This window comes from Mustela lutreola, chromosome 10 (assembly GCF_030435805.1).
Source record: "Mustela lutreola isolate mMusLut2 chromosome 10, mMusLut2.pri, whole genome shotgun sequence".
NCBI classification, from domain to species: Eukaryota; Metazoa; Chordata; class Mammalia; order Carnivora; family Mustelidae; genus Mustela; species Mustela lutreola.
The window spans coordinates 54262108-54278509 of NC_081299.1; the positions used below are offsets into that span (position 1 = coordinate 54262108).

General features: G+C 40.8%; 1 protein-coding gene across 5 annotated transcripts in view; it reads left to right on the forward strand.

The window, feature by feature from the left end:
- The window catches only part of PDE4B (phosphodiesterase 4B), a 566020-nt gene that overhangs the window by 428472 nt on the left and 121146 nt on the right, over nucleotides 1-16402 (forward strand). For all 5 annotated transcript variants that reach the window (XM_059135175.1, XM_059135176.1, XM_059135173.1 and 2 more), the window contains one exon: nucleotides 14874-15068. In XM_059135175.1, the coding sequence (XP_058991158.1) occupies nucleotides 14874-15068 (195 nt within the window). The remainder of the gene's footprint in view (nucleotides 1-14873; nucleotides 15069-16402) is intronic.

The following is a 16402-nucleotide window of genomic DNA, read 5'->3' on the forward strand; positions in this document are numbered from 1 at the left end:
CAGTCACCTAGGAAATGAGTATAGATAAAGAAAACAGGGCTAAGTCCCGATGCTCCAACATGTAGAATCTGGGGGAGTTGAAAGCCCTAGGAAGGCCAATGTAATAGGGAGATAAACAGCAGAAGGTAATATCTTGAAAATCAAAATAAGAGAAGGATAAATGTGTCAGATGCTCCTGACACTTTAAGAAGATGGTGACTGAGAATCGACTGTTAGTTTGGGCAAGACATAGGGCCCTGATATTATAAAACAAGATGGATTTCCTAAAGTGCTGTGGACCAAACCCTGAGTATAGAGTGCTGAGAAGAACAGAGATGTTGGGGAAGACCACAAGTAAAGACAACTTCTTGAAGAATTTTGCTTTTAAAAGAGTGCAAAGAAATTAAAAAAAAAAAGAAAAGAAAGAAAGAAATGAGACAATAGTTGAGGATAGCATGGAGTAATCACAAATCTTTAAAAAAAAAAAAGAAAGAAAGAAAATCTTTATCTAGGAACAAATGACATGTCGAAGTTTACTTTTTAAAGTGTGCGGTTTGGAAATGTATACTCATGAAATCATTGCTACATCCAAGGCAATTCATGTCCATCAAACCCCAAAATTTCCCTTTGCAATTCCTCCCACCCTCCTTGTTACCGCCTCTCTACCTCCCAAAAGTCACTAATGTGCTGTCCCTGTAGTTTAATTTTCTAGTATTTTAGATAAATGGAAACATACAGGATGTACTCTTTTGATCTACCTTCTTTTACGCAAGAAAAATTAGTTTGAGTTTAGTCCATATCGTTGCAGGAACTGATAGTTTGCTCCTTTTTATCACTAAGTGGTATTCCATTATATGAAAACACTACAATTTGTTTATGTATTCACCTGTTAACATTTGGGTTATTTTCAGTTTTTTACTATAACAAAGCTGCAATGAATATTCTGTATACACAAGCATATCATCTATGAATAGAGAAAGTTTTACTTTTTCATTTCTAAGGTAGATTCTATCTATTTTTTCCCTTGCTACACTGATTACAGTTTCTAGTAAAATCTTCAGTAGAAGTGGTGAGAACAGACATACTTACTCTTCCTAATTTCAGGGGGCAATAACTCAGTGTTTCACTCTGAAGTATGATGTTAGATGTAGCTTTTTCATAGATGCTCTTTACCTGGCTGAGAAATTTCCCTTCTATTTCGAGTTTTCTGGAAGTTTTTGCCAGAAATGGATATTGAATTTTGTCAGATGTTTTTCTCTACATCTACTAAGATGATCATAGTTTTTAAAATACTGATATGGTGAATTGCATTGATGGTTTTTTGAGTGCTATACAACCTTATATTCCTTGGATAAACCCCACTTGATCATAATGTGTCAACCTTTTTATATATTATTGGGTTAGATTTACTATAATTTAAAAAATTTTTTCAGGTATGTTTATGGGGAAAATGATCTGTACGTTTTCTTTTCAGAGAAATGCTGACTTTAAATAATTAGTTGGGAAGTATTCCCTCCTTTTCAACTTTCTGAAGGTTTGTGTAGAATTAGTATTATTTCTTCTTTAAAATTTTGGCAGTATTCACCAGAAAAGTCATCTGGGTTTGCAGTTTTCTTTGTGAGAACGATGTGAATTTTTTAAAAATGCAATCTCTATAATAGGTATATAGGCCTATGCATGTTATCTCTTTCTTCTTCGGTGAGCTTTGGTAGTTTGTGTTTTTCAAGGAATTTAGACAATTCATTTAAGTTGTAGGATTTATTGTCATAAAGTTGCTCGTAATGGTTCCTTATTGTCTTTCTTATATCTTTAGAATCTGTACTGATGTCTACTCTTTCATTCCTGATATCCTTAATTTGCATCTTCTCTTTTTTTCCTGGTAAATCTGACTAGAAGTTTGTCAGTTTGGGTGTTTACGTGAAGAAACTGTTTTGTCTTCATTGATTCTCTTTCTCGGTCTCTCTCTCTCTCTCTCCCCCTCTATTTTATTTCCGTTGTTACCTTTTTTCCCCCCTCATGCTTACTTTAGTAAGTATATTTGCTATTATTTCTCAAATTTGAGCTAGAAACTGAGGTCATTTATTTTATTCTTTTCTAATAAAGGCACTTAGTGCCATAGATTTACCTATAAGTTCAGCTTTAGCTGCATCCCACAGATTTTGACATGGAATGTTTTCATTTTTAGTCAGTCAAGATGCTTTCAAATTTCTCTTTTGATTTTGTCTTTGACCCACGAGTTATTTAGAATGTTCAATTCCAAATACTTGGAGCTTTACTAGAAATATTTCTCTTATTGACTCCTGATTTAATCCCACTCTGATCAGAGAACATACTCTGTATGGCTTGGATTTTTTTTAAACTTATTGAGACTTATTTTATGGCCTAGAATATTGCCTGTTTCGGTGCGTGTACATGGAACCATGTACACTTGAAAAGAATGTATCTTCAGCTGCGATTAGGTATAGTGTTCTAGCAATGCCAGGTGAAATTGATAACATTGTTCAAGTATTCTATATCCTTATTGGGTTTCTATTAGTTCTATCAATTACTGAGACTATATTTCTTGATTTTTCTATTAGTCCTTTTTTGCTTTTCTTGTTTTCATGTACTTTGAAACTGTTTCATAAATTGGTGCATGAATTGTCAGAATTGTTATCCTCTTTACAGATGGTCTTCTTTACCATTATGAAATGACCTTCTGTTCCTAATAATACTCTCTGTTTTAAAATTTTTTTGTTCTTATTTTAATATAGTCATTCTGGATTTCTTTTGATGAGTATTATATATATATATATATATATATATATATATATATATATATATTTCTACTCTTTTTCCTTTAACTTGCATTTTTATACTTAAAGTGGCTTGTTACAGGCAGCATAATGTTGACTCATACTCTTTTATCCATCTTGAAAATGTCTGCCTTTTAATTGTGTTGTTTGGGCTGTTTACATTTAAAGGGATTATTAATAGGGTCAGGTTTATATTTACCATATTGCTATTTGTTTTCTATTTACCCTATCTATCCATTATATGCTTTTTCCTCTTTTTCTACTGTTTTGGATAATTAAGTGTTTTATGCTTCCTTTTTTATCTCCGTAGGTAAAGCTCTTCATTCTTTAAATTTTAATGGTTACTTTGGTGTTTTTGTTTTCAGGTAACTCTTTATCTTATCCCAGTCTACCTTCAGGCACTATTATACCACTTCAAATATAGTGTAATGACCTTCCCACATCCATTTCACCCTTCTTTGCCATTGTGTTCTTATTGTCTGTCATCTAATTTACTTCTGTATACATTACAAATCTTACAATACATAGTTATTATTTCTGTTTCTTCTTGTCAATCAGTTGTATTTTGAAGAGATTTTTAAAAGGATTCAAAAACTTCATTCCTTTGTGTAGATACTGATTTCTATCTGGCATCGTTTTCCTTCTGCCTGAAGGATTTCCTTTAACATTTCTGAAACTTCAGGTCTGCTGGTGATGAATTCTTTCAACTTTCCTATGTCTAGTGGAAGTCTTTTGGGTGGTTATTTTTTGTTTGTGTGTTGGTTTGTTTTAGATATAAATTTTTACAGTTAGATTATTTGCTGATGTGCAAAATGGAAAAGGATGGTGCAGTAGGAGAGAATGCGGGGGGAGGGGAGAAAGGGCAGGATTCGGAACAGAAGACCTGGCTTCAGACACAATCATGAAAATTTATCAAAAGTCACAAGAGAGAAGACTGAGCAGATGTTTACTGATGTGGGTGAGTTGATTGATCTGTTAATAGATACAATCAAACTGGGTTTCCAGGCTTGAATCGAAGATCCACCATTTAAAAGCTGAGTGATCTCCAGCAATTATTTAAACCCTTTGAACTTGGGTTTAATCCATAGAATCAAATGAACAACTGCCCCACAGAGTGACTATAGCAATGAAACGAAATGCTGAATATATACCAAACACTGAATACATGGCCTGGCACATTGTAAGTGCTCTGCACTTGTGAGGAAAAAAAAAATGTGTAACTTTTCTTAGCTTTACTGCCTGAGTCAAGGAGAAAAGATTCTGGGATCTCATTTCTCCACCTGTTCTTTCTCATATCCCCCTTTCTCCCCCCTCCTTCCTTCCCAAAAGAACACATTTAAAGCTCAAATGCCAGGCTGTCTGCAGGTGCAGTCTTTAAGACTGGTAACATTTGGAGGCCAGATGTTAACTGATGTAAACACTATTAAGTGCTCAGTAGACCGGAGGCTGAGGCAATGATTTCCAATTTTATGATTATTATTTGAATTTATAGCAAACCAGTCTGCCACTCCTCCCAGCCCCCTACCTCCACCAAAAAGATATGTAGCCTATTCATTCTCAAGAGAATATAAATTGTTTTTAAAAAATATGAAGTTCTTGGGGTACCTGGGTGGCTCAGTGGGTTGGGCCTCTGCCTTTGGCTCGGGTCATGATCTCGGGGTCCTGGGATTAAGCCCCACATTGGGTTCTCTGCTCAGTGGGGAGCATGCTTCCCCCTCTGCCCTCTGCCTGCCTCTCTGCCTGCTTGTGACCTCTCTCTGTCAAATAAATAAATAAAATATTTTTTTAAAAATTTGTAAAAATATGAAGTTCCTGAAATATTATGTAATGGCATTGCACACACCTAGAACTGGGGATGCAACCTCCACGTAGACCTCAACACCTCCGTGCAGCTCTCTCTGAAAGGTCAATGGCTTGTGAAATTTGATCTGAAAACTAGTCTCATCTGAAATGAGCCCAAGTAATCATCACCAAAAAATGCTATAGCAGGCCTTTAAATCAAACTGATATTTTAAATCTCAGTTTCCTTAGGATTAGTTTGGGTGCTGTCTCAATGACAGGAAGTCAGTAAAAGAGCTCTTCTCCTAATAAAGAAATATATATTTTCAAATAGCAATAAAATGGATCTGCTAGGAATCACTGAGGTGATTGTTAGTGTTTAATACACTTATATACTCAGTTTAATCTACTGAACAGACATTAGTTCAGAACTAAGAGTATGTCCCAGCCCCAGTACTAGGCACTAGTCAATGCCCTGGTACGTACAATAGATGAGCCTCATGGCACTTAGAGTTTTAGGAGAGATGAAGATGATTAAAAAATAATGAACTTACAAGTAGATATAGCACAACATAGAAATAGGTGCTATGAAGATAAAGGGTCCTCCACAAATAATGGATTGGGAAAAGAATTTTTTTTTTTTAAGTAGCTAACTTAATCCAAGGCTTAAAGAATGAGAAGGCAGCCATGCTAAGAGTAGAGGAGAGAACAAGCAGAGAAACCAGCATTTATTTATTAATTTAACAAATATATATTTAGTACTTTCTGTGAGCCAGGGAGTGTTCAGAGCAAATAAAATATACTAGCGAACAAAACACACACATGCAAACTGCTGAGGTTGGAAAGGATTTGGCAAGTTCCTGGAACAGAAAGGAAGCCCCTGAGGCTGAGCAGAGGGGGTGTGTGGTATAAATGAGGTTAGAGGGGTGGTAACAGGGACTGCATTATATAAAGATTTGTAATCCATGGTGAGGAGGTTGGATTTTATTCAAAATGCTATGACATGATTTGATTTTTATGTTGAGATACTGTTCTTGCTGCTAAATGGAGAAGAGTATGGAGGATGAGGGAAAGTGGCAGCAGGGAAATTCGTAGAGTGGCTATTCTAGTTCAAGTTAGGTTTTAATGCACTGAAATCACGGTGGCTGCAAAAATGAGATGTATAATTATGATGCAGGACAATTAGAACTTCTTGGCCAACTGAAGAAGAGGAAGGGAATTTGAGGAAGGGGGTCAATCATGGATGATTCAAATGAGCCACTGCAGCACCATTTACCACAGTGAGGGAGACTGGTTGAGTAAGTGGATGAAGGTGGGGGAGGTTTGGACTAAAGACTAAAGTTAATTCAAGTTTGCTGGCCTAAGTCATAAACAATGAAATCAATCTGAAAGTGAAATTTCTATCTCATGGGATTAAAGTGTTCTCCATCCCTGGAGCATATACCAACAAGCTAAGTGACCACCTATCGTTAATATTTTAACTATGGATCAAGCAGAATTTCTAGAACTGATTTCTAGATGGTATCTGAAGACTTACAAAAGAAAGCAACAATTCCTGGAAGCCATCACTGGTTGAGTAAGAACTGGTTTTCCCAGATCAGGATCATTTCTCTTGAAGGGAATTTCACTTGCCTTCAAGCTACTGGAAGCTGACACAACATTTTTAAATAAATATTTTATTTAATTAATAAGTTTTCTTTTTGGCAGGACTACAAACATATAAATGGGAATACTTATATCCTGTTAAGAGACTGTTTGAATAACTTCTATGACAATCTTTAGAAAAGATGGAAAATGTAGGCTGGAAACTATTGAGCTAATAGGGAATTTGTATACCCACAGTACAGCTTAGAGCCACAGCACCACAGAGTAGTAAGTTCTCGATCTTGGTTCTCGTCCCTCCCCCATGCTTTACAAAGTCCACACATTCCACCCAAAATTATTATCATCTGGGGGTCCCCTACCTTTCCTGAGACTCAAGGAGCTACAGAAAGTGACCATTACTGTTAAGAGTCATCCTAACCCTTACGAGGGTTAAGTGGATCAAAGTCTGAAAGTAGGTTTGAGAATTAGAACACATAAAGAAACGTATACTTACCTTATAACATTCATATTTCTGAAAATCATTTTTTACCTGGAAATAGACTGACAGAGCACTCTGTAAACTTGTTAGAAATAATGTTCTTATCATTACGAGGTAGGATTGTTTGCATTTGGTCCTGTTTTCATTGTGTATCAAATCATACAACATAGTGTGAAGTTATTTTTTTTTAAAGATTTTATTTATTTATTTGACAGAGATCACAAGTAGGCAGAGAGGCAGGCAGAGAGAGAGGAAGGGAAGCAGGCCCCCTGCTGAGCAGAGAGCCCGATGTGGGACTCGATCCCAGGACCCTGAGATCATGACCTGAGCCGAAGGCAGCGGCTTAACCCACTGAGCCACCCAGGCGCCCCATAGTGTGAAGTTATTAAAGGATCACATTAAAATAACCTCCTTAGCACTTGAAGAGAAACGCTTTTTAAAAATGACAGTCATATTATCTCATTAGAAAAACGAAGTATTGGTATTACATTTTTGTTGATGCTTTTCTTTCGTGAAATGTTTACAACCCAAGAAAGGATCTCAAACAACAAGTAAAAGAAAGAAGTTACAACATAAATTCTTCAGCAATATTGAAATGTTCTACCAAAGGAACATTAAGAGGAACATTCGTGGTACTTCCATCCAAGGGATGAGAATGACTGCTACCAAGGAGGACCATTTGCCTTCTCCTTGGGCACCCTATGGATGGTATTCCAGCCCTCTCCATGGTGATATTTGATAGCAAACCCCAGGTTCTTCTTTATGGTGCTAGCTTTTAGAGATCAGTTAGAGAAGAGGGCAGAAGATAGCTTGGTGTCTCCACACCATTCACATTCCTTCTTGTTGGAGAAGTACATCTGTGCTATGATGCGTATCAAGGGGAGCTGGTAAAATTCCTTGGTTCCAAATCATTCATTGCTTTCATCGGTATATCCATCAGACACTTATTAAGTACCCATATTCTGACAGACATGGCCATTAGTAGTGAGGTAAAAATAATGTGAAAAAAGATGGTCTGTGTCCTTGAGGAACACAGCAGTTTGGGGGGCAGACTGGGACACTACCAATCATGCTGGACAAGTGCTGTGGTACATATGCATAGATATCAGTACATGTATAGCTGTGTGAGACAGTGGAGCAACTGACTCAGCCCAGAAAGGGAGCAGGGATGAGGAAAATTAAGTAGCTAACTTAATAGATGGCACTGAGTTCACACACAAGTATCATCTCACCAAATTCTTTGGTTACAAAGGGAGCAGAAATGGAAATCAGAAAGAATCCAGGGACAGACTTTCCATTACCTCTATCAGATCCTAATCCCAGTACATCATCTGGGAAAGATTATGGGGGAGATGGTGTCCTGGTGTAGACCAGGAGACCACCCTGGGGTTTATAGAGTGGGTCTGCTGACCACCCAAACTAAAGAAACTTTCTTCTCCATACCTGTCTTTCGCACACTGTTAGGTTTTATTTTCCTCAAAGTAGTTATCACTATGTGATATTACTTTATTTGATCGATCGATTGTCCATCCCTCCCCAAAAAGACCTTGTCTGTCTTTCACATTGCCGTGTTCTCAGGCCTAAAACAATGCCTTATTTTACAGTGGGCACTTAATGAATGAGTTGAGTGAATGATCATTCACAATATCAAATCACAGCAGGCCGCACCTAAGAACCAGTCCTTCCATCTCCAAAATGTCTGTCAGATGTCTAATCTCAGTTGCCTCAGAGATCTTCCACTCTTTCTTTTCTTCATTTATTTCGGGGTGGGGGAGACTAAGGTGTGTGAGTCAGGGAACGGGGAGTCTTCTGTTCCATGCCAGCTATTTCCTCACAGAGCGGGAACTAGAAGCCAGATTTTCAGAATCCCAGAACTCTTTAGCATTACTCGGCTACCTCTGGTTAAACCTCTCTATGAGGAAAGCAATTTTGGATTATTGCCAGGAATGTAATTTTCAAAGCCCCTAGGAAGAAAAGAAAACAGTGGGAAGCCGCTTCTAGAATTCAGATGAGCCCAACATCATCGTTCTCCTTCTTCGTCTCTGGGAGGGAAGTCGCAGACTTTGGAACTGAATTCTTAGGGCAGACCTGCAATATTCGGCTGTAACTATGGTCAGAGGAAAGCTGCCTACCTGCCGCGAGGACATGGGCTCCACATCAAGCTGGCTGTGATTTTGCACAGCTGAGTCCTTCATTAAAAATTAGGATTGGCAGCAGCCTGCCGCCATTAATTATATAAAGGTGGGTCACCCCTGTGCAGCTTCCCCATCTGCAGGGACCAGATAGCACACTGAGTTGATGACCAATCTAAGTATTTTGATCAAAACCGTAAGCAAGCCTTTGAAGATGTTAGTCTCTGAATCCAATTGAGGGAAATACTTCCCCACAGAACTTTAAAGAAACATGGCATTTTCTCACAAATGTACCACCGCCATCCACGTACGCCCATTCTAGACAGAGACCCAGAAGTTCTCGGAAGCCGGAACTCCCAGGATGCTGTCGCCAGGAACTGCAGGGAGGTGGGAAAGAATGAGGGAAGAGGATCCTATCACCTCCACCGAGGGACTTCTCAGAAGCCTTCACCTGCCAGAGGTTTGAATCTAAATAGAAGAAGCTTTTTGCCAGATGAGAAATGTAAACTGTGAGCGCCTCTCATTGCCTCTCATTCGTTTAACAAATACTGGGTCTAAGCCTTCTGGTGTGAGACTCAGATCTAGGCCCCAGGAATACAAAATAGATTAGGCTCAGTCCCTGCTTCAAGGTCCAAGTTTAGTGGAGTGAAAGATGAGTAAACAGAGGAGTACAGTCCGGCGTGGCAGACTCTGGGTCAAGAAGGGTCGGGGGACGTGGAGGAGAGCTCCCTGGGCCCAGACTGCATGGTGTCATTAAAGGAGATCACACTTCAGAATTTTTCAAATGAAGTGTCACATTTTGGAGACCCTGTTTTTTCCTCTTCGAAGTGGGAACTTTGAAGAGAATTAGCCATCCTGAGTTGTAAAAATGGAGGGATGTAGGCGATACTCGAGTGAATAAATTTTTAGGAAAGAGAAGCAAAGTTGAGACAGCAGGGCCCCTTCCCCGAACGGTGGTGAGCCACAACGCAGGCCTGTGAGTTTAAACCTCTTCTGGAGAGTTCACAATTTTTATGGTGCTGCTATCCCTCAGAATAAACCAGAGACTCACCTCGAGAAGGGCTGAGTTGAAACAGAAAAGTCTCCTCTGATTCAGAAACGAATTATCCCTAGGAGGTTGCCTTGTGTGTTTTTGTTGCAGAAATTGGGGTGTGTGCGGGTAATTGGGGGTCAGGAAACAGCCGCCCTGGGAACAATTGCAGGCAATTCTGCAATCACCTGGCTTAGCTTGAATTCTTGGAAGTAGAGCTTCTCTTAGTTTAATAAAAGGTTTCATGTATACCTTGCGGTTCTGTTCTTTATCCCTGATTTTTCCTCCTAGGCTTATGAATAAGGCCTCAGTCACATTTCTCCCTCTGAGACTGGCACGCAGCCCCACCTGCTCCGACGGGAGGCTGGGAGGTGCCTCGGGAGGAAGCGGTAGCTGTCTTCTGCCATCTGCTGGCTCCCTCTTCACAGCTGCCTTTGCATGGATTCTTAGAGAATGGAAACCACAAGCAGAGAAAGTGTGGGGCAGAGAAGGTTCTTGCTTTTATTTAAAAAAGAAGGAGATTTGAAGAGGGCTACCACGGTGGCATACAAGGGCTTTTCTCGTGATGGGGTTTGTGTAAAGATGTCACCGCTCAAATGAATATCTAAGGCAGTGATTTTTCTACGCAAGATCAATTTCATTCAGGGAGAACACAGCTGTGTGTTTTAGTTTACTTTCTTTGGTTTTGTTCTGTTTCATTTTCCTTGTGTTCTTACACCATCACCTTATAAGGCTGATCAAATAAGTTACTGCCATATCTCTATAGACTCATTTAAAAGAAACAGCAGCAACCCATGGTAGTGGAAACAGAGATGAGAGTAAGCAGACAGGAAGAAGGAAGGGAAAGGAGAAAAAATTCACGGTAAATCACAGTATTCTTTAATCGGTGTGGCTGAATTTTTGTTGTTGTTGTTGTTGTTGTTGTTATTTACAAAGCTCTGACCCAGATGCCTGGGATACAAAAGTGAGTCAATATCGGGTCCCTTCTTTCTGGGATGTAAGAGTCCAGTGGGGATAAGTCAAATAGAGAATTAAGTAGAGAGAGGCACATGCTGTGGTCGGTATTGCAGTCAAGGAGCGGAGGGGAGCCCAGAGGAGGAACATCTGTCTACATCAAATTCGGGCTGCACTGTCAGAGAAAACCTCCTGGAGGAGGGGCCCCGAGCAGAAGTTAGAAGATAGTGACTTAGTGGAGACTGACGAGAAGGGCATTCGTGTTTCCAGGAGCACTGCTTCTTACTCTTCGTGTCACCTGCTACCACCACTGCCTTGAGAAGTGAGACTCTGTATACAAAGCAGGAGAAATATTCAGTCTTAGACAAGGAGCAACTGATTCAGCCCAGGTTGTTGGGCCAACACAGGGAGAGGCAGGTGGAATCATTGTTGGGGGAGGGGGGTGTGTGAGGAATCCTGGACAGGAGACAGCCATTCTGGGACTTTCTCTGAACCTAGAAGAAAGGCAGTACTGTTTCTGTCCACCTGCTAGATATGGACAAACCCTTCCAGAAAAGTACAGTGAGATATTCAGAAACTCACAAGTGACATCCTCTCTTGGTCTATCTGAAACTTCTGAGTGACCTCTTCTAATTATAACAGTAACTATAGGCTCAAAGATCTCAACTACAGTGTTCTTTAAGATCCTAAGTGTGATGCCAACAGTAAGGAAAATGCTTAAGAAAGTATGGCATGCTGAAAAGAAATTTCAAAAAATAAATGAAAGTTAAAAAAAAAAAAAAAAGAAAGTACAATACAGCATCCGGGTGAACCATTAGATGCCAGGGCATGGAAAATGATAATTTCGGAAACCGCGGTACGTGAAAATACTTGTACAAAAAATATCATAATCCAAGCCTAGAGGGAAAATATCCAGAAGGAAACAACATACTAAACTAATAAAAGTAGTATTTTTTTCCCTATTGTCTGTGTTTTATATAATATAGAAAACCGTTATAATGAATTTTTAATACAAAAACGCCAAAAGGTGAAATGTGTGTCCTGATCAAGGCAGGCGCAAAAAACTCACCCTACAGAATTCATCCTAAATGAATTATCGCCATTTATGTGTTTGTTTCTGATATTTCAGATTCCATTTTCTCCCTAATTGTGTTTCAGTTTGTGTGGTCTATTCATTTTGCTTGTTAAGTCTGTCCTCCGTCTTCCCCTTGCCCACGCCCCTCCTCCCACCCTGGATCTGCGGGATGTATTGTGATGTCTGCCCGCTAATTTTGCTGGGACTGGGGCTGGTGTCTGGTTGGTGATTCATGTTTGTTCCTAAGTTGTACATCTGTGTTGGTTGCTTTGAAACAGTGCCCCAGGGAATATGAAAGGCCGTTTGTCTCACGGAGACGGCGTCTTTGCACCCGAATTCTTCACTGGCTTCTTCTGAATTCCAGCAAGCTCTTTAGGGGTTTAGAGTTTAGGCACGGCAAAGAATAAAGAAAAACAAAACAAAAACAAAAACAAAGGAGAACAGCAGGGAGAGAGTTTTGGTGTCTGGGTCTAGTCCCTGCCTACCCGGTAGGACAAGCTTCTTATATACCAACCCTGGGGACAGAATCCTTTAGGACATCCACTTTAAGGGGAATGCCTTGTGGATTTAAACTTTCTGCCCACTAGGAATGACTCTAGAAGAACATGGGGCAGAGTGAGGCCTGGTGGAAACTCTCAGTGGAAAAAGTTCTGAGACTTTGTTCGGCATACCCACTTGGTCCCTGCTAATGTTTTAGCACAGGAACACACATTCATAATGTTTAATGACCGCTACTGCATGGGCACAGACCAATTAAATGAACTCAGGCCATACAACTAAATCTAGAGGCCCCTGCTGTTCCAGGCACGAACCCTTTAGACCTCACGGGGGAGACCAGCAAATTTTGGAGGGCCTGGAGCAACGGCTGGCTGCCAAGGGTTACAAAAGTATTTCAGTGTTGTAATATCCATCAAGGCCAAACAGATCCATCCCAAATGTGAAAACTTGAGTGCACATGAAACTTCAAAGCTCATGCCCACTCTTAAGCTTTATATAGGGCCATGTTCCCCTTTTAAGAACTTTCCTCTTTGTCCTTAAGAAGAGTTCAGAACCAGCGTCAGGACCTACCAGTTCTATAAGATCTGGGTGGCACAAAGGAGCCCTTATTCACAAAGGAGCTCTTTATTTCGCTCAACAACTAGTAGAGATCTCCCCCAAGGAAAGTTTGCAAGTCAGCTTTTGTGATATTTTCACTCGCCGCAATGTAGTTGGCTTACAGCGTAGCTCTACCTCCAGGCAAGCAGAGATACAAGCTGGTGCGTGTGAGTGATTGCCCACCTGCCTGCTTGCCTGCCGTCTTTGAAAGGCAGCGCCATCCCAGACCATCAGCCTGCTGTGAAAATCCATGCACGGGGGCCCTGAAAGCCCAAATACGTATTGGATTGTTGTGGCTCTTCCCGGTCCTTTTAACCAGAGAGTCTCACCCGCTGCTTCTTATTAGACACCTGGTGTTTGTAGGTTGGCTGAAAAGCAGCTTCTCAAAATGGTCTCCGGGGAAGCATTATAACCCTACATTCTGTTATTTCTTATTTCCCGTTTCAAAGAAGCCTATAGCTTCAGGGTAATCTGCTGCTTCTCCTGTCTTCATTCAAGATAACAGTCAAGGTTGCTCATAATCTTACTGATTCTCTACGTTACCAAACACAAATTGCTTTTGAACTCAGAAGAAAAACTGCGCTCAGGTAGCCAGCAAGCCATTCTGATATGTTGTGATTAGAGAAGTCTGGGGTTGTAGAGCAATGAGTTGGAAGACTTGGGTCTTCCAGTACTCAACCGACAAGGGACAAGCATGTAACCTCGAACAAGTGATCTAAAATCTCTCTAATCTTCCTCAAATGTAGAGTGTGGTCATACTGTACAATTTATAGCATTGTTATGAGGGGTAAGTGGAATCATAGATCAGAAAGCAATTTGTATACTAGGAAAATTATAAGCAAAATTTACCCCCAAAAGAGCAGGTTGTAAAAACTAGTGAAAGAAAAGACCGTGAGTGCAGAAATGAATGATGGCCGCTGGAGGAGTATGAGGGAAGCCCACTGTTGTGGTCTAGCTTGGAGGAGAGAACATTCCCAAGTTCATACCTTCTTCAGGACCTCTCTGCTGAGCTGTAGCTGGAAACCACTGAATGGTTTAGAGAGATGTTAGGCAAGAGGGTTCCTGGCAGTTTAAAGCAAAGGTGCACAGGAGGAAAATGCATAGGAGATGATGGAGAGCATGGGAGGGACACAGTGCCTAAATGTGAAACCAGGATAGGGAGAGAAGAAAAGAGATGCGATCTCCAATGCTCCCATCATTGTGTTCATTGATTGGAGTGTGTTCAACTAACCTGGGCTTGAAGGTGCCTTCCTAGGGTGAACAGACCGACTAGAAATCCTAATGGCTCCCCTGTGCTAGAGCCAGTAGCTATACCCTCCTCCAGAGATAAAGCTCTCTATACCTGCAGGGTAATTTGACATCATCAAATTAATTAAGTCATTTTCTGTGGTTAAACTTGTGTATGAATATCAAGTCTCGGACTGGGCCTCGCATCTAATCAGCCAGTGAATGTGTTCCGGATAGCACTTTGTTCCTGAAACATTGAGAAATATGCATATTGTATCTTTAATGAGATCGTGATGTTTATTTATGGCAGGAAGAGCCCTCCCAGCTACCAAGACTCATTTAAGTGATAGCTCAGCGTCTGACACCTAGAGCTGTGTTGGATGCTGTCTCCAAAGTTGCTTATTAGCACCAAATGATTTTAAGTTTGGCTCGTATTCTGAGTAAGTCCAAGTTGCTCCTGCCCCTGAAAGGCCATGGGGCTTTGCTCCAGGGTTCAAATCCTGCCTCCACTGTTCACTAATGACTGGACTTCTGTGGGACTGTTTCCTTGGTACAAAATGTAAATAATAATGACTACAACTCACAGCTGTCTGGAAGGTTACAATGTTGCGTCGAGTATGAAAGTTTTATGTAAGATGCCCGGCACACGTTGGTTCTCCAGGTATGTGTGTCAGATGTCCTCCTCCATGGTTATGTGACCAGCATTTTTTTGGTTTCTCTTAAGCTTTGATGTGGAAAATGGCCCTTCCCCAGGACGGAGCCCTCTGGACCCCCAGGCCAGCTCTTCCTCTGGGTTGGTGCTCCATGCCACCTTTCCCGGGCACAGCCAGCGCAGAGAGTCGTTTCTCTACAGATCAGACAGCGATTATGACTTGTCACCAAAGGCGATGTCAAGAAACTCTTCACTTCCAAGTGAGCAGTAAGTATGAGCCCTGGGTGGCCTCCTGTCTCACGCTTACCTCATCTTTAACCCGTCCCAGCGGCAGCAACAGCTGTTCCCCTCTCACCCGTGGGAAGGCAGGAGGAGACAAATTAACTTGAGCAGAGAAGACACTGATGATCCTTCAAGAAATTAGTGCTCGACAGCAGGAGAAATATGTAGCTGGGGTCCCCAAGGGCATACAAGTCTCAGGCACAGTGTACACTTTTTCATCTGTTACCAATATATATTTTTTTTAATTGTCATTCAGCCTCATTTCCTGACCTGTTGAATCATTTATGGGTTGAGAACCTTAACACCTTTTGCAAATCCTACTTGAATTTTCCACAGTATGTGCCGTTTGCATGAGGCTATGGTGAGAAAGAAAAACAGTAGCTGGGGACAGGCCCCCTTTCTCAGGGGTCTTTGCTTGGTGAGACACATTATACATTTAATAAGCTGTCATCCAGCCATGTGTCTGCATCCCTTCTCTGGAACCTTAACTCAATGCCCACTTGTTGCCGGCTCCTTGGTGAGACACAACACACTCCATGCCCTGTGAAACACAGCTGATGGTTTTGTTTTGCTGCTATTAATTATAGATCTCTCATTTTTAAAAGAACAATGATGGGGTTGTATTACTCATTTATCAAATTTCTGAAACCAAATAAAGTTGGATCCTGGAATGCATGCCTTAAAAGGTTTCTGGGCAGACGTACAATTGTTTTTAACATTGTATGTTATAAAAATATTGGTAGCTCCCTAAAGTCTCCGGCCTGGAAATTTCCACTGGGCTCCCTTGTGCTGTTGGAAAAGAAGCTAAACAGGGTCACCCTATTATGAAAGGAGCAGGGGACATTTTAAAGCTACCAGTGAGAAAGGTTCCCCAGGGCATTTCTACCAATAAATTCTAACAGATGTACCCCTGGACTAAAATACCTCAATCATCGGGTGGGCCAAAATTCATGTGTTCTTCCTTCATTTGGCAAATACTTCCTGAATCTTTCCTATGTGCCACACTCTGGGGATGAAAGACTAACAAAACAGTAGAAAGATCGCAGAGGAGTTAAAAACAGATATTCTCAGAAAGGTTGCATGCTCTCAGGGATGTTACAGTTAATAAGAAATATAAGAGGAACACCCATGTAACTCTACTACAGAGTGGAAGGAAACACTGAATGAGCGCTTACCCCAGGGCCGGTGGCCCTGACATGTGTGTTATTTCTTTTCATCTTCACAACAGTCCTGTCAGGTGGGTCCCACCATTATCTCCACTATACAGGTCATGAAAGAGAGCCTCTGAGAGACTGACAAAACTGCCCCCATCCCATGAC